Here is a 19442-nt window from a genome sequence, read left to right as displayed (position 1 = left end):
CTTCTCCCTTAAAGGGGAACTCCACTATTTTGGGAAATTAGCTTATTTAACATCTTCCCTGGAGTTAGACAAGAAGATACATACCTTTTTTGTCTCTGTGCGTGCATTTTAGCTTTGGGAATAGACGCTCCGTTAGCATAGCTTAGCTTCATCACTGGAAGTGAGGCAGGACAGTAGCCTTACAGTGCCTTACAGTGTATTGCAAGGTCTGACATTGACCAAATTTGATATGCATGACCTTGGTGGGCTCTAGGTCAACCCCTGAAAAGGGGGTCAATGTCAGACTTTGCAATCAAAAGTTAGGGGGCGCACTGAAATTATGGCAAGGGTTATTAGCCCCCTAACTTTTGATTGCAAAGTCTGACATTGACCCCCTTTGCAGGAGTTGACCTAGAGCCCACCAAGGTCATGCATATCAAGTTTGGTCAATGTCAGACCTTGCAATACACTGTAAGGCACTGTAAGGCTACTGTCCTGCCTCACTTCCAGTGATGAAGCTAAGCTATGCTAACGGAGCGTCTATTCCCAAAGCTAAAATGCACGCACAGAGACAAAAAAGGTATGTATCTTCTTGTCTAACTCCAGGGAAGATGTTAAATAAGCTAATTTCCCAAAATAGTGGAGTTATCCTTTAACATATTTAATGAATAATATCATATTAATTGCCCCCTTTTTTAATCTACTTTATAAATATGAAATGAAAATGAGTTGAAAAAAAGTTAAATCATTTCACTTCACGGCGTCTGTCCATGGAAACGGTGACGAACACAACCATGTGTTGCGTTTCCTTACGCAACATAATGTTTTTCTTTTCCAGATGATTACATCACTGCATTAACTCCTAAATGTTCAGACAAGCTTAATATTTGGTTCTTTAATGATACTATGCATACATGCAATTCAAAGCTATTACCGCGTTCTCTGTCAACCTCATTTGGTCGAGGAGGTCCGTTTTCATTCCAGGCATGATGAGGCACTTGGGGGCAGATTGTGATGAATTGAAAATGGGGGACCCTGATGTAAACAAGACGAAAGTCTTTCTCTGGTCTGCATCCCCTTAACAATTGTGTGTATTGAGCCGTACTGTATTGTACCCATTCTGCAATCTGTTAATAAAATGTTCAATCAATCAATCAATCAAGCTGTTATGAGCAGGCGTAGAGAGGCAGCTCTGCATTGGTGTGAAGCCCCCCCCCCCCTCCCCACACACACACCTGGTTTCCCCTAAACCCCCATCTCTAAGCAATCAACACGCCCTTAACACAGTGTAGTGTCCTCATTGTAAAACAACACTGGGGTCCAGAACATGGTCAATGCAAGTAGGCAAACAGTTCCTTTTTTCATCTTTCTAGAGTCTAACCACCTCTAAAAGTCAGAGCTCAAAAGAGACAGACACTTCTGAATACATTTTTTCCAGACTCAAGCCTGTTGTTGATGTTGTTATACCTTTATATATTTATTCATGCGATGGCGAGATGGTTATCTGGACTAGAGTGCATGGTTTGGCTCTGCGGTAGTTGCCACACAAATGCCACACAGTCGGTAAATGTTAAAGGAACACGCCAACATTTTGGGAAATTAGCTTATCGTCTTCTTCAGAGAGAGACAAGAAGATACATACCAGTTTCCTCTCTTTGCGTTTACTAGAAAGTTATCTGGCTGCACGTTAGCCTAGCTTAGCACAATGAATGGAAGCGGACAGTGCCGGTTAGCCTAGGCATTGTCCAACTAACACCTCTCCCGAAGGCTAACCAGTACTGTCCGCTTCCCTTCATTGTGCTAAGCTAGGCTAACGTGCAGCCAGATAGCTTTCTACTGAACGCACAGAGAGGAAACTGGTATCTATCTTCTTGTCTCTCTCTGGAGAAGATGGTAAGCTAATTTCCCAAAATGTTGGCGTGTTCCTTTAAGCCACTAACCTAATTCCAAATGAATGGAGTGATGGAGGCGATCGTGACATGGTCCCCTCATTCAGAAGAAAACAGAGTATGCTACTTTAGTTGTTTTTAGTTGATTTGAGGTGATTCACCTGATAAAAATGCAACATGTCACGATTGTCCCTATCATTCCAATTAATTTAGCATTAGCCGTGGCTAAACTTGACTGTTTGGCTATTCCTAGAGAACCAAACCTTGCATTCCAGTTTCGCTTGGTTCTTAGGCCTTGTTCAGACTGCCAACCCAAATCAGATTGGCGTATCCAGATTGTATCCAGATAGATTTTTAGAAAGTCTGGACAGCAAACATAAATTAAATGCAATTTTTGCTAATCGGATCCATACCAATTGAAATGCGTTGGCTTACATTTAGCTATCGTTATATGGGTGTCAACTACCGTTAACGGTAGCCACGTTACCACAGCAACCACATACAGATAGGTTGGTGATGTCGAGGCGGACAAATCCGATCTGAACAGTGTGGACAGTTAAAGATCTGATTTGAGAAAGATCTGGTTTGAGAAACAAATCAGATTTGCCTTCAGTCTGAAGAAGACCTTAGGCTACTCTCAGGCCAAAGAACAATCTGAATGCCATGTGTATAAAAAGAAAAAAAGAAAGAAAATCAATTAAATCAATAAAAATAATTACCCTTTAAATATATATCTTTTTTTATATAAAAACATTTTCATGTTCACTTTAGTCCTTACCTGAGCATCAGTGACGCCTGGAGAAAGACTTCCATGTCTGAAACGATCAAGGAGATCCACAGACTCCTGGAGACGTTGCTGGTTTTAAGTAAATACAAAGACAACCAAGTCAGTTTTCCTTTTTAAGACTAGTCAGCTCCAACATCAACCTTTCTACTCTCAAAGACACATGGTTCTTCTTCCTCTTCCTTTGTTTTAATGGCGATTGGCATCCAACTTAAAGGAACAGGCCAACATTATTGGAAATGTGCCTACCATCTCCTACGGGAGGCTGCAATTCGAAACTGGCCCCTGTAAATGTCCTAACCCAACCCCCTCCAATGTACAGTAAATGTCCTAACCCAATAATACACAAGACCCTCTTCTTAGGACCAAGTAAGGTTTAGCCGATAATCCAATGTACAGTTTCCACCCCACTCTCTTTTTTTACTCTTTTTGTATCACAAACAGTACTGTATTTGTAAATCTGGTATGTCATAAATGTATAGATGTAGCAATACTGTCTATCTGTGTCGTGTATGTCATGTTATGATGAATTGAAAATGGGGGACCCTGATGTAAACAAGACGAAAGTCTTTCTCTGGTCTGCATCCCCTTAACAATTGTGTGTATTGAGCCGTACTGTATTGTACCCATTCTGCAATCTGTTAATACAATTTTCAATCAATCAATCAATCAATCAATCAATCAATTATCCAGAGTCAGACAGTAAGATATATACTCATTTCCTCTCCGTGCGTTCAGTATAAAGCTATCCAGCTGCAAGCTAGCCTATCTTAGCTCAAATTAATGGAAGCGGATACGGACCACTAGCCTAGTTTAAAACTCCAGCAGACATGTTTTTGTCCAACAACTACTAGGCTATCTGCTTTGATTCATTTGTGCTAAGCTAGGCTAGCTCGCAGCCGGATAGCTTTCTACCGAACGCACAGAGAGGAAATTGGTATCTATCTTCTATCGTCTGACTGTAAGACGGTAAGTGCATTTCCCATAATGTTGGCGTGTTCCTTTATAGGTGCATTACCGCCACAACACATGGCTCAATGTGTGATAATTGTATTTGACTAAAGCCTTTCATGCTGATTTTTGGTTGACAAATGAGTTCCTGAAAAGGTAATGAGCGACGATCTGCAGTGTGATCACTGTCGAACGCCGGGTACAATAAGGGAGCTGTATGGCCCAATTTGCCCTAATTAGCCTGCCATCTGTGTGTGTGTGTGTGTGTGTGTGTGTGTGTGTGTGTGTGTGTGTGTGTGTGTGTGTGTGTGTGTGTGTGTGTGTGTGTGTGTGTGTGTGTGTGTGTGTGTGTGTGTGTGTGTGTGTGTGTGTGTGTGTGTGTGTGTGTGTGTGTGTGTGTGTGTGTGTGTGTGTGTGTGTGTGTGTGTGTGTGTGCATGCGTGTGTGCGCGCGCGTGCAAAATAGGGCCGACCCAGCTCCACTCCCATCATTAGGGGCAAGTCGAGGTTGTGCCTGACTCAGCAGGGTGTATGAGGATGATGGGACATGACTCTCTCTCTCTCTAGCCCTCCCTCCCTCTCCCCCTCTCTCTCTCTACCCCTCCCTCTCCCCCCTCTCTATCTCTCTCCCTCCCTCTCTCCCTCTCCTCCCCTCACAGCTGCTCAACTTGTCCACACCTCCTCGCCTCCCAGGAGTCTCTCCTGCTATTACTGTCACCAATGAGGCTGCAAACGGCTTCATTACCCAAGGCACCAGGGCACTGATGACTAGTAAACCACCACAACACACAACCTGGAATAGGTGCGGGGAGTTCTACCACGGTCTCGAGACCCGGACGCACCGTACGGTAGTGAGGCGGTGATACAGGCCGACAGGTGGGGAGTTGGTACCATGACGCACGAGATCTGGACACACCGTACGGTAGTGATGCGGTGATACAGGCCGACAGGTGGGGAGTTAGTACCATGACGCACGAGATCTGGACACACCGTACGGTAGTGATGCGGTGATACAGGCCGACAGTGCTTTGAGAGGCTGGTCCTGGCTCATCTCAAATCTAGCCTTTCACTCACCCTCACTGGATAAACACCAATTTGCAACAGGAGCACGGAGGACGCCATCTCCCCAGCGCTACATTCCCACCTCTCCCACCTGGATGAGAGCGACACCCATGTGAGAATGCTGTTCATCCACTTCAGCTCAACATTCAACACCATCCTCCCCTCCAAACTCATCTCCAAACTCAGTGACCTTGTGGAAAACAAGGACCTCGACATTAACCCCTCTGTCTGCAACGGGATACTTGACTTCCTAACTAACACACCCCAGTTTGTTAAGATAGACAATCTCACCTCCTCCACCCTCACCCTGAACACTGGCGTCCCGCAAGGCTGTGTGCCGAGCCCCCTTCTCTATATACTCCCTCTTCACCCATGACTGCACTCCTGCACATGGCACCAACACCATTATCAAGTTTGCAGACAACACAATGGTGGTCGGCCTACAGGGAGGGAGGACGCCCAGCGCCTGGCAGCGTGGTGCACGACAACAACCTGGTCCACAACACCAGGAAAACCAAGGAGCTCATTGTGGACTTCAGGAAGACCAGAGCTAGTGTGCACAACACCCTGTCCATCAATGGGATGGAGGTTGAGCGTGTCTGGGTGCATCACAGTCTGGTACAGCAACTGCACTGCCTCAGACCGGAAAGCACTGCAGTCAGAGGGTGGTGAAAACCGCCCAACGCATCACCGGTACATCGCTCCCCGCAATTGAGACAATTCATCACAAACGGTGTCTGAGGAAGGCACACACAAGACTGTTTGCCCTCCTTCCCTCTGGGAGGCGCTATAGGAATCTCTGTTCCAAGTTAAGCAGGCACAGGAACAGCTTCTTCCCTTCAGCTGTTATCTCTCTGAACTCTGTACCACAATGACAGCCGCACCACAACAACGTTGTAAACTCTGAACTCTGAACTCCATTGCCTATAGTCTAGGCTCTCAATTTATACTAGATATACTGCCTTCACTGTCTACAACTGCCTTACACTGTAATCATAACTACCTACTTCAAACTATAGCCTACCCATATAACTCTGTATAATAGCATGTACAGTAATGCTGTATATACCGTATATAAATATATTTACTGCATATATTCATCCACATCTATATTATAAACTATATCTATATCTGTATATATATCCCTTATACTAGTTCGCTGGCCAGTATGACTTACTACCATAGCGTTTTTAGAGTGTTTATACCTGTATCACTGTACATAATAACGTTAGGTTATGACTATAACCAAGTTCTGTTAGTTAGGGGCGATGCTTGGCATCGCTACTGCACTATCTCGCGTACGTGCACGCGTACTGAATAAACCACAAATGTACCTCTAATACCAGTATTAGTCTGACCACACCCCTCATCAGCTTACCTTCATAAGCAGGTGTGTGGTCACCTGCTCTCCTCCTTCCCAAGCTTTCACCACAAGGTGAGGACAAGGGCTGCAGCGGCCGTCCGATGCCAAGCATCGCCCCTAACTAACAGAACTTGGTTATAGTCATAACCTAACGTTCTGTATCGTTAGTGGCTTAGCTTGGCATCGCTACTGCACAAGGGAGGCCAAGCGGAGCCACTTGGCTGACAAATACACCCCGCTGACAGCCCCCCAAAACCATCAGAACAGGGAGGGCCGAGCCCCCCCGACCCCCCCTAATGGAGGGTAGCCCCCCTATTAGGGACGTCACGGGAGGGCGACGGACCCGACCGTGCGAAGAGGCACTCAAGCAACTCAACGCACAGGGTGAGCAGACCGTGGCTTGACCCCACGACTACACACACGCACAACCCGCATGCCACCCGGGAACAAACGGAGGAACAACCTCGTTACTGCCCCCAGAATCACGGGGTCAAGGGCAAACCCAACCCCGTGGCAAGGCCGTAGCAGCGGAGCACGAAGGAAGACCCAGACCCACCAAAAGGACTGGACTCCCTAGAATGGGGGCCCGGAGAAGTCCATGATGCCAGCATCAAGACCCCACCAGGTGGGCACGTAGTGCCCCGCCCCCCACATCGCCAGCGTATTCGGACAAAGGCCCCTCAGTTACTGCACCTGGTATTCCCAGGCGGAACCAACCAGGCCAGAACCTGCCCAGCTTCCGAGATCGGACGAGATCGGGCGTGTTCAGGTCGGTATGGCCGTAAGCCGAGCGGGCCCCGTCCCCCCAATAGTACACCGCCTGGCACACTGACCCTGCAGAATAGGCAGTCAGCATGGCCGTAAGCACACAAAAAAGGTTAACCAACGGAAGCAGGCAGCGCACCGGGGAAAAACCAGGCAACAGGCTGTTAACCCTAGCCTGGAGACTGCGGACGAGACAGGCGCCAGAGGGGACAGCTGAACACAGCCGCCCCGGCGGAAGGAGCGTAAGCTGGCGGTGTTGCATGACCAAGCCTCCATTCAACAACCCCCACCCAGAGGGGTCGAGGCAGAGAAGGCTGACACGATTGGCAGACGTCATGAACGTGCAGGGGCACCCTCAACCGGTGAACCCGGGAGTTGACACTGCTCCAACACACCAGGGAATCAACCACCTCGGTGTTACCCAATGCGGTGGTTGTTCCTATAACCCCTCAAGAAAAAACTCCAAAACACACCTGCGGGTATACACCGGCTATACCGCAGTACAAGTGTTTCAGTTTCCAAAAAGGGTTAACCCAGGCCTACGGGTCGCAAACATCACTTCGGACCGGGCCTGGCGGTACGGGAAGCACAGGGTCACCAGAGGAGGTCAAAAAACCACCCCCACAGGCCCCTCTTCGCCATGCGTGAGAGAGGAGCGAAAAATAATGGAGAACCAGCCCCTAAGCACACCGTACCTGGTATTCCCCGGCGGTCTCCCAACCAAGTACTAACCAGGACCAACCTGTGTAGCGGCCGAGATCCGACGAGATCGAGCGCGTACAGAATGGCATGGCTGTAAGCCATGACGACAGTGCTGAGTAAAAACATACCCAACCAGGGTCCCCATAGCGCTTAACCCTGTGACACCCAGACCGACCTGGCATTTTTCCCCCTGAAAAAAGCCCAAGTCCCTCAGGGTACCAGAACAGCAGATCTGCATCCCCGGCGGACAACGGGTTCAACCGATCTGGACCAGCGTGACCAGAACCAGTCCCGTGCCCTAACCACGCCGACATGCCTACTCCAGGAGAAGGGCAGATATGCGTGTTGATCTTAACATGAAAAGAAGGCGCCACCCAGACGTTCGGACGAACCGCGCCTGGTGGCCCACCCCAAGGGCGTGAGACCCCACTACATATGTTCAGATCCATCCAGTCATCATCCCCCAGACATGAACGAGAATCCGTCGACAACCCACCCAGGTCATGGGATGTGGTCGCCGGAAGAGGAAAAACCCCCATCTCAGTTGCTTTATAAAAACGCTGTTTCAACCACAAGCAACCAAGGCGTGCCAGTCAATCGCCTGTTTACAGCGAGCTAGCACTATACGTGCGTCGGGACACACCCCCATCAATGAACAGGCTATTTAGACCTGTCATTGAATCCCCAAGGCGCCCAGGGGAACGACAAGAGGGGTGTGACACTCCCTAACTCCAACACTTCTGGAATAGAAAGAAGGAAGCATCAACAGTATGTATCCCAGTCTACACAGCCGGGGTAAAAAATGTTCACATTTTTACATCCCACCACCCTCCCATAGGAAAGAGACGGGGATCCCCAGAGAGACTTCCCACGCGAGCTGTACAGATTGAAAAGAATATATTGCACCTTGAGCCATGTAAAAAAACTGGTTTTAGGGCCTCCGGGGAAGAGGCACCGAACCCATACACACTCAATAAACGAATTGAATCGAATATACATACAATAGAAAAGGACCCTTCTAGAGGGTCCACTCACTTTGACAATCTGAGGAGGAAGGCTCTGTACTCTGATGGAGGCTTCCTCACATGGAAGAAGGAGTCCGAACTCACAGAAGGCCTGAGTAGGCGCTTGGTGAGGAGGAGCCCTGACCACCCCCCCTGAAAACAGATCCATCACATGGACCTGAACAGCACACGGAAGTCCTACCAACAGAGACGCGCACGGTGACGTACTCTATGGCGGGGGAATTCCTGCGGTGCACACGCCCAATATACCAGGCCGTGGGACCAGGAACTCCCTCCCCCCCCCCCCCCCCCCCCCCCCCCGTAACGTGCCGAACCGCCACGTGACGGGAACCTTGAAGGACAGGGGGTGTACCCCTGACCGACAGAACAATGGGGAGAGGAAAGGTTACCAGTTCACCCCTTTACGACCCCACACCCATGATACGACGTAACAACAAAAAGAGAATATGACAGTCATAGTCAGCTCTATGAAGCGTTTCACAGCTCCACACAGCGCATGAGCTAACCTGCTATCTGATTTTTACTAAGGAAAAACACAGAATAGAGAAGGCTCTAAGAACCCCGGTCCAACATACACATGTGCTTCTGTGGCCAGTACAACCCAGTTGTAGGTCACATGACACACACAACCCATCATCACCTACAAAAAATGGCAAAAACACTCAACAGAGGAACGCCGTTTTTTTCACAATGAGAGAATACATCATTCTTGATTAGTATCGACCACAGGCCTTGCTAAGCACACATGACAGCAACCAAACCAATTTCCCTTTAGGAAATAAGTTTCTCCAGCAGATTTAGCACAACCTCAGCAATCAAGCTAAGAGTCACATCGTATCCCTACCACACAAAAGACACAATTAATGCACAACATGTCTGATAGGAGGTGATAAAGTCCCCAGGGAACCGGGGGGGGAAAACACAATCCTCCTATTTTACCCTCAATACGGCCAGTTAAAACAGGAAAACCTGTTAATGTGTGAACTCACTGTTCATTGTCATTACAGTCTGAGAAAGAACATTCTTTTACTCACTTGTCACCAAGCATAGCTTCATAGGTTAGTTGCCTTAGTAGTGAGTACACGGTACACATAAACACCATGATGTTTCTCACACAACAACCAGATCAATACATCACGATCTGCACGGAGAAGCTAACTGCCAGTGACAAAAACAGCTCACACACAACCCGCAACGTATCCCAAATGTATTGCAACAACACACGTTTTGGGAAAAAACACCGTTTATCCACAATACATTTAGCAAAGTAAAACCAGAAGACGTGTTATGAGGTCTGGCCAACCCCGTACCTACCCGGAACGCAGATCAGCGAAGTGCAGTCAAACTCACAAGACACCGTAGAACACAGCCGTCCTGTGTTGTTCGACCCGGGCAGCGTCGCCGCTCCACCAGTCGCTACAGTCCTCTTTGTTGACGCAATCCCCGTCTAGGCTCAGGTAGGGTCGACGAACATCCCCTGTCAAGGATGACGTCGTGGTCAAGAGTGTAAAACATGTTAAAATCAAAGCACGTTCAACAGAATAGCATCAAGCTAACGGCTGCTCCAACCGTTCGGGTGCTATTGCTTCCGCTCGCGAGACGCCGGTCTAACGACGCACGCGATCAGAAGCGAGCTCCCGGCGGCGCGCGAGAAGCGAAGCTACCCCGCGCCAGGCCACTGACCGGCTAACCGTAAGCTATGAACATGTAAACAATGACATAACACTCACCCAGACAGGCCGCCGTTCTGAACCCTCCTCACTTTTTAAGAGAAAAGAGAAAACAAGACGTCAACACCGCTTCACAACGGTGACATTACCACGTCCGGCGGAATCAGCACAGTACCAACTGGCCTGTATAGCTGACTTTGAACATGAATCTGCCGCTATCGCACATTACATGCACATATCCCCTCGTGAAGGAATACTCTCATTTGGATATGAAAGATGGGGTCTTAACACGGTGACAGAGAGAATCCACTCGTCCAGAACACACAGGGATCACCAGTGTCAATGGTCGCGGCCCACTAGTTAAAACTATAATGGTCGCCAGATCAAGGCCTTCTGTCGCCTAGGCGGCTAAACAAAGGACCCTAGCCTGGGGCCGGTTTCCATAAACTTTGTCAAGTAGCCCCCATAGCACTAACAGACAAGTGGAGCCCGCCAGCAAACACTACTCACCCAACCTGGAACGCACCGCTCCTCACAACAGCGGCATGTCCGACAGTTCAGCTGTGGCCTGACAGGTTTCACCCCAACAAACACAGCAAGGAACTGCAGTTGAGAAGCATGCAGCGGCGTGCTCCCAATACGAAAACCGGTGGAGGGTTTTTAGAATGATCATCATCTTCTAGACACTCCAGTACGAAGACAATATCGCCGTATTTTCTCGAAAATAGTGAGAGAGAAAATAAAGATATGATGTCAACGTATCCTTGTTTCCCAAGCTGTTCCTAATCCAATTTCTTCCATCATGGTGTCAAGTGTGGGGATCTACCGAGGCACCTCTTCCTTGTGGTGAAAGCGAGAAGGAGGAGAGCAGGTGACCACACACCTGCTTATGAAGGTAAGCTGATGAGGGGTGTGGTCAGACTAATACTGGTATTAGAGGTACATTTGTGGTTTATTCAGTACGCGTGCACGTACGCGAGATAGTGCAGTAGCGATGCCAAGCTAAGCCACTAACGATACAGAACACTGTAACACTGTACATGCATCTGATTAGCACTATTACTCTCAGTAGTACTCATTTATATATACACTCCAGTTTAATCACTTGTACATTGTATATTGCTATTGCACTTTACTGTTACATTAGTACTCTGCTTAGATACCAACAACCTCTACTTATATATACTGTATAATGGACATTACATTAATCGAATATAATCTATGTGGGGAGATATCATGACACACAAGATCCACACACGATACGTCATGGATGCACTAGAGTGAGGGCAGGTTCTGATGGGAATCGACCCGAGGACAGCTTGGTTCCTGAGGCAGGGGTCTGGACTCTTGGGATCTCCCCTGTTAAAGCCCCATGTCCATGATTTTTTTGGTTCTATTTGAGACTTTCTACACCCATTGCAAATTGGAATATTTCTGCTTTTATTGAGACAGGACAGTGAGTGACAGGAAAGCAGGGTAGAGAGACAGGGGATGACATGCAAATAGGGCTGTACCGAATGTCATTTTTTAACATTCAAAGCTTCGATTGAAGTATTCGAACGAAGCTTCGAATGTCTATAAAAAAAATGTAACTTCACAAAAGAATTAAGAATACAAATACCTTTTTTTTTTTTAACTAAATCCTCAATTTGAATAAAGTGATTAATCTGATTAAATGAGTATTTTTCTTTTATTAAATCAACTTTCTTTAATGAATATAGGTCTGTTTTATTCGTGTTTTTACAAGCATTATGATTGTAACCAACCCTTTAGAAAATACTATTAAAACTTGTGTTTATCTGTGTGTATACGTTAGCCTTTGTATCAATTCAGTCAATCAAGAAGAGAATGAAAACATGTCTCAATCTTGTTTATTACTTTGGTGGTGGGACTGAATATTTGTTTACATGTGGATCACTGACTGGGTCTTGTAATGCATGTGCAGTACGTCATTTTGTGGTGCACGTGCCATGATGCACAGTTGCTCTTCACACTCATAACTAGCTATGCTCATTATGAACATGCCATAACAGATAACACTGTTAACATCTGTTGTTAATCTCTGTTAGTCACTCTGGAGATTCTAGGATAACCTTCAACATTATGACGTTTTGTTTTTGTTGTTTTTTTGTTCTTGCATTTTTTTTTTTTATGTATTGTTAATACTCTTTCATATACTGCCATGTGCAATGCAACCCCTCCCCACCCCCCAGATATTGACAGTTAGTATCTTATCTTATACTATATTTTATCTACATGGTGGAGTAGCCCCCCCCCCCCCCCCCCCCCCCCACATACACACACATTTTATTGGGCCAAATCAAACACTTTAAATTGTTTTATTCATTTAACTTTTGTCTTTATCTCCTGTAGCACTCTGAGATTCTCACGAATGTAGAGCGCGGTACAAATTGAATCCATTATTATTATTATTACTGATTGACACTGTGCACTTCAATAAATAAGGATTAGTGTATTAATGAAGGTTCTGTACCTCAGTCACAAAGAGGGTGCTGGGGTCAATCACATCCAGGAAATGTCTGAACCTACCAAAGAACGTATTCTGAGAGAGAGGAGAGGAGTGGAGTGGAGAGGGGAGGGGAGAAGAGTGGAGAGAGGAGAGGAGAGAGAAGAATGTTAAACCCTCCATTAATAGCTTGTGCCAAACACCACATGTCCATGAAAACAACTACAGAAGATTTAAATCAAGGTTCAAGGTTCTTTATTATCGGTAGGCGGCGTCTGTGTGTGTGTGTGTGTGTGTGCGTGCGTGCATGTGTGCGTGTGTGTGAATCTGCACAATATGTTACAAACTATAGGGCCAATCAGCCTGTGATTTGGCACAGAAAGTTACAGAGGCACAAGGATGACTGTGTGGGAATATATTTCCCATCAGGCAACGGGAAGTATTTTGGGGGAATTAACCCTTTCACTGCCACACGACAGCCGGTTAACCCTTTTCACTGTGACAATACAGAAGGTTAGCCCTTTACTATCACACAACCGACGGCGATGCTCCATCATTTGCGGAGCTAATAATGCTAATGATGGAGCATCGCCGTCGGTTGTGTGATAGTAAAGGGCTAACCTTCTGTCGTGTGGCAGTGAAAGGGTTAATTGCCGGCATTCTCCACTGACTTTCATGTAGTCATTCGTAGGGCTGCCAACTGAAAATCGACAATTCAAATGATCAGTCGGAGACACCTCAGTGGACAGATTATTTGAGTCGAGCCGTCATTTATATATACTGTATATATATATAGAAAGAGATAAAAAATAAACCCATTTAGTTCATTTGCATATCAGTGCTCACATTCATCAAACAAAAGGAACTCAAAATAAACATTGTAAACGTAACGTGCGCAGACTTCACACAGTACAGAGCAACTTATGTTTCACTTTCATTTCTTGTAGTAGAGTAGATGTAACTTCACGTGAAGGAGAGAAAGGAGGGTCTAGAGGCGACACAAGGATTTGGCACTCTTTTGGATTTAAACAGCAGTGAAAGCTCGACTGGACCGGAGTGGAGCTCAGTAGAGGATCAGTCCAGACTAGAAAAAGTACGTGTGAGTGATGGGGGCAGACCTGGACAGTCTGGCAGACCTGGCCCGGATGCTCTCTGAAGCCTCCTCCCAGATGGTTAACAGTGCAAAGAGGTGGTCAGCTGGAGGAGGTGAGAGAGGGGTCAGCTGCCACCGTATGTTGGTGGCCTTTCGGACACACCGCGCTTCATAGATTCGATGGTTCCTCTGTAGAATGTGGTTATAATAATGGGAGGGGGGATGGGGGGGGTTCACTTTCCACTGTTGGCGAGAGCTGTGTAAATGTGTCCTACTCTTCATCTGATTGAGAAGGTCACATCGGTCGACTTGCCTTTAAATATAAAGCACCAGCTGATTGGAACAAACTGCCTAGTTCACTCAGATCTCTTACTTCTTACCGGTTATTCAAGATATCTTTGTTCACTCATCTACAGACTACTTGCACCTGTTATTGATTTACTGTGTTAGGGCTTAAATGTCGTTTTCAGATCAAATTATAATTTTGTTTGTGTTTTATAAGGGAACATATATATATATATTGGTGATCCTCTTGGGATGAATCAGTGTGGATTGTGGGAGTGAGCTTGGGAGAGCGTCTGTCAGTGTATAAGTGCATTTGTTGTCTTGTTTTTTGTTTTGTTATGTATTGTATGTTTTGTATCCTATGTTAAGGACCCCCTCGAAAACGAGATAGCATATCTCAAGGGGTTTATCCTTCAAATAAATTTCAAATTTCAAATATCTCTACAGCGAACCCAGCTTCACCAGGTGAGTGAGGCAGCGGTCAATGACTGATAATCATGATGACACAACTGACTTTATAGTAGGGCTGAATCGATACAGCATAGTATTGTGATATTTAGTCTGGCGATCAATGTCGTATCGCGGTGAATGCAAAATATCAATCTTTTTTTTTTATGTCTGCAGTAAAAATGATTTAAGTGAGGTGAACAGATTGAAAACTTTTCTTATTAGAAAAAAACAGATGTTATATGAATATATATATATATCTGGTGATTCCCACCCCTACTTTACACGGCGCCAGGTGGAGGGTGCTCATTAATACCTCGTACAAACCGTTTCTTCTCCAACTGTTATGGAAAATGAATACACTCACACTCACTCAAGACGAGGCAATTAATTTTAAATGGTTGTGGCCAAAATAACTTTATATAATATAATGTATTCCTGAGAGGAAGCAAGAGGGATAATTTGGGATACAGTTCTACACAGCAAGCACCACAACATGCTGCCCGCATCCGTCACGAACTAAAGCTCAATTACAGCCATTGCTAATTTGAACTAATTCTTGAACTGTATAGGTACCAAACTGTTGGGTTGGAAGATATGGAACATATGGTTACTTTTTCAAACGTCTCGGTGTGGAAGGGGAGTCGAGTCAAGTTAATTTGTATAGCCCAAACAGCCCCTGACCTTGACCCACAGTAAAAAAAAAAACAGAGGAAAGGGAAAATAACCACAATCACTGATATTTTACAGATGACAGCGAGGAGGAGGGTAGTATAATAATAGTGACACTTTTATTGGAATGAGAAAGGCTATGGCTATTTATTTTTCATGTGGCCAATAGATGTCCGCCTGTACTTCCGACAGATCCACTAAGCACCTTTTGACCGGACATGAGTGGGGAGATGATGAAACGCCCCACCTTTACTCCAGTTGTTGCGTGGCTGCGTGCAGCAGGTGTTGTGTGCAGACAGTATATTGTGAATGAATGAAAACTTTATTTAACAGATTGCAGAATGACAACAATACAGCTCAATGATGCAGACCAGAGAAAGACTTTAGTCTTGTTTACATCAGGGTCCCCCATTTTCAATTCATAGTGTAGACTACAGTAGAGGCCCCAGATCTACTTAGGAAAAAGCATAAACATACACGGACCCTACTGGAATTTTAGCTTGAGAGAAAAAAAAATAAGTAAATACCGGAAGACGTTTTATTGTACATTTTCAACACACGAACATTGTACACTTCACTGTATATTTAGAATATATAATAATATATATATCTTAGAATATATCCTTGACTCTGTATTCTTATTTTTGACTACCTAAATGTTTATTGTGAGCGCTCTGTAGTGCTGAATTTCCCTCGAGATTAATAAAGTACTTCTATTATGAATATGATTCTTCGCGCTGTGTAGGTTCAAACGCAACGGTGGGATGACTTGACGCATGAATGTGCCTGATGTCCAGTTACCTTACACGTCAATTATTAAAAAGAAACGGTATAACTACCTGGTCGAAACGAGACTTGCCATACTGGAATGTCGGATAGTCTGACATTTTGCAGCGTGCAAGTTCTGCAATATGCAACACAGCAGGCAACCCTCCCTGCTGCTGAATATAACTGATATTTAACTTCCCGTTCGCGTACATGTGCAGCGACAGCCTACAGTCAACAATACAGGTAGTGGGGGAGTGGAGTCCTAGGAGTTGTAGTTTTTAAGGTTGTTTGGAACCAACAGGATGTTGCCGGAACTTTGAAAAGTCGACTACATTTCCCAGCAGAGCATCCGATGTGTTCACGTCCGTAAACAAAACCACAAAGAAAACGGATCACCGTGTAGTAAAAACAAATATAAAGGGCTATATAAATAGATCAAAATCATTCTGATTGCTTGATACATTTAGAATATTTCTGGAAACGGGAGAAAAACGACTAATGCTTGTGATTTTACAGAGGATTACATAGCCCTCTAGTGGTAGTGTTTAATAGTTGGACATGTTTTGCTCTTGAAATTATTTGCTGTGTGTGTGTGTGTGTGTGTGCGCGAGTGAGAGAGGATGTGTGTGTGTGTGCGCGAGTGAGAGAGGATGTGTGTGTGTGTGTGAGAGGATATGTGTGTGTGAGAGAGAGAGAGACAATAATGTGAGAGAGGATGTTTGTGTGTATAGAAGAAATGTATGCATGTTTGTATGAACCCCCCACATGGAAGTGGACTGTACATCATACATTCCTTTTCAATTATTTATTTTAAATCAGAGCTATTATGTAAAATAATAACAGCCACACAATACAAATTTTAACAGTCGGTTTTTGTATCCTGCTACAGCTGAAATGGATAATTCAAGTTTGTGCAAATAACCACAAGAAACCCTACAACAAGAACCAAGTAGCCTACCAAGGCTGCAAGCCCATAACACACACATAAAAAAAAAAGATCTACATCCAAACATACAGTGAGCAAGAAACACAAAATATTCTTTATTAAATATACAAAATTTGTGAAACAGAACTGCGTCACGAATTGTAAACTTTCCAATCGTATACTAACTTATGCACATTCTACCTGCTACACAATAGAGGACAACATACAATCGGATGAAGATTTAAATAAAAGACTTTAATAAAAATGGAAGACGTGGTGGAGAGCATAGTTCTTCGAGAAGGTGCAGAGTCGCACTGAGCACGTCACACTACGGTCGTCTTAACGCACTCCCGTGTTGTGACCGCACAGCAGAACGTTTGAGATGAGAAAAGGCGGTTTCGATGTTTTGTACGCTTCAAGCTCGTTGGCCGAACATAACGTGGTTGGTGTCGTGGCGTCCGGGCCAAGTGCTTTAATAGTCACAGAGGGTTGGCTACTTTAAAAAATAAAAAGTGCAATAGGAAGTGACCTAGATCCAACTATACCAACATCAATAGACAGGTAGGCTACAGTAGAGTATGTTCTGACGTTAAAAGTAGTGCAAGAACAGACCACAGACGTCGTTGAAACGTGGCTTCGTGACATTAATACTTCACGGTGTATCAAATCTACTCCATAGATTTAAGTTTCGAGGCTTGGCTTTTTTTTCTCTCTCTTTTTTTTTTTTTTTTTGGGCATTTCAAAATAATTACTGTATCTGCTCATTTTCTTATTTGTATGCATACGATTTATTTTTGTGCAATGATCCTAAATAATAGCATAACGAAGCGTCCGGAAAAAATAGCTTTCAGTGAACGATGGCTTTTTTTTCTTTCATTTTTATCCTTTTCAAAACTCGCCCCCAAGCCCCTACAAAAAAATCAAGTGCGAAACCTATGAACATCGAACGGCAAACAAAAACAAAAATAAGGCAGCATTTGGCATTTCCATTTTTACGGCATAATAATATGCTGTAAATACGCTCTATATCCCTTTGTGGCCCACCTGAAAGCACTAGCAAATACGTGTGCTTTAGCAGAAGCAGAACGGAAGGGGTCAGAGGGGTCGGCGACACGCGAGAGTCAAGAAGAGAGGGTAATCAAGTACCACCGGCATGTTGTAGGCATTCTCTTAAAAAAACAAAAAAAAAACGCCAAGAATCGTGTCGATAATGCACAGTGGAAGGCAAACAAGATCAGAGAAGCAGCGGTGTGTCCGATCCCCCGCGGTGTGGTTCCGACCTCCCGACTGGTAAAACACCACCACCACCACCCATACGAGTCCCCACTACACCGCCGTACGGATCGGTTAGCTTATGAGGCTGAGTGTCGTGTGTGTGTGTGTGTGTGTGTCGTTTCAAGACATGTCCGCAAAAAGGGGGGGGGGGGGGGGGGGGGGGAACAAGCAAAACATATTCAGCACCTGTGTGTATCAAAGGAATTAAAATCAAGCCACTAACTGCTGGCTAAGAACACTTTTGAGCACTCTTTATTTTTTTTTTCTTACCTACAATCGACTTCCAATACTGTGTGCACACGACACACGTGAATATCTACACCTGTCATTTGGTTTGTAGCTTCAGGGCGTTCTGTGCACCGGGGGAGGGGGGGGGGGGGCGGAGCCTTTTCTCTTTCCGTTTCTAAAGTGAGGAAGGTGATGAGGTGACGAGTGGAAAAAAAGGAGGATTTTCATGTTTCTTTACAATCAGGATCCCAAAATTGGAAGAGTTTTGGGGGTTTTTCGGAACCCGCGCGATTGACCTCTCTCTCTATTAGCTTTTAAGTACCAACGGGGTGTAACCTGAAGACAACCTGAGGACCCGCTATGTTTTTCCTACATTCACACAAACCAAACCCTTTCCCCCCCCAGGGGATGGGGGACAGGGGAGGGGGGGGGGGGACAGGGGGGGGGGCGCGTGTCAATACAGTGAGTAAAGCATGCCGACTGGAAAAACATCACCCAGACGTCCCTCAGCGCTGAATTTATTAATATCAAAAAGGACAGCGTAGCAGTGAAAAGACTAGACGGCTGTTGGGGGAGGGGGGAGGGTGGGGGGGAGAGGGGTGGGGGGGCATAAGAGTGCACAGATGCATACTGCAAAAAGAAAAGTCCCGCGTCGTCCGTCCACCTTCGTCACTTGAACTTGGTGCGCACCACTTGCAGCAGGGTGGGCGTCTGCTCCATGATGCGCACGAGGAGCGTGTCGATGTAGTCCTCCAGGTCTCGCACCTGCGGCTTCAGCTTCTTGAGCTCCAGCTCCCGCTTGGCCAGCAGGGTGCCGCGCCGCTCGTGCTCCTCCCGCTGCCCCTGGAGCTCCGCCTCGCGCCGCACCAGCAGGGCCACCAGCTCGCTGTGGTTCAGGTGGTAGTAGGAGCCCGCCGCCCCCGTCACAGACTGTGTAGAGGGGGGAGAGAGAGAGAGAGAGAGAGAGAGAGAGAGAGAGAGAGAGAGAGAGAGAGAGAGAGAGAGAGAGAGAGAGAGAGAGAGAGAGAGAGAGAGACAGACAGAGAGACAGACAGATACGAGACAGAGAGAGAGAGAGAGAGAGAGAGACAGA

At 45.9% G+C, this 19442-nt stretch overlaps 2 protein-coding genes across 3 annotated transcripts in view; both read right to left on the bottom strand.

Annotated features, from left to right (window-relative positions):
- Positions 1-16119, bottom strand: part of sfxn5a (sideroflexin 5a) — a 61626-nt gene extending 45507 nt beyond the window's left edge. The window contains exons 1-3 of the mRNA XM_084309570.1: positions 15993-16119; positions 12684-12752; positions 2647-2724 (exon numbers count right to left, since the gene is read on the bottom strand). Of these exons, the coding sequence (XP_084165696.1) occupies positions 2647-2724; positions 12684-12752; positions 15993-16040 (195 nt within the window). The 5' untranslated portion in view covers positions 16041-16119. The remainder of the gene's footprint in view (positions 1-2646; positions 2725-12683; positions 12753-15992) is intronic.
- A 673-nt stretch (positions 16120-16792) lies between these two features.
- The window catches only part of rab11fip5a (RAB11 family interacting protein 5a (class I)), a 60956-nt gene continuing 58306 nt past the window's right edge, over positions 16793-19442 (bottom strand). For both annotated transcript variants that reach the window (XM_084310903.1, XM_084310904.1), the window contains exon 6: positions 16793-19279. In XM_084310903.1, coding sequence (XP_084167029.1) covers positions 19019-19279 — 261 coding nt within the window. In that variant the 3' untranslated portion in view covers positions 16793-19018. The remainder of the gene's footprint in view (positions 19280-19442) is intronic.

The sequence above is a fragment of the Notolepis coatsorum genome (genome assembly GCF_963971535.1).
Source record: "Notolepis coatsorum genome assembly, chromosome: 3".
NCBI lineage: Eukaryota > Metazoa > Chordata > Actinopteri > Aulopiformes > Paralepididae > Notolepis > Notolepis coatsorum.
This window is presented reverse-complemented; position numbering and strand designations above follow the sequence as displayed.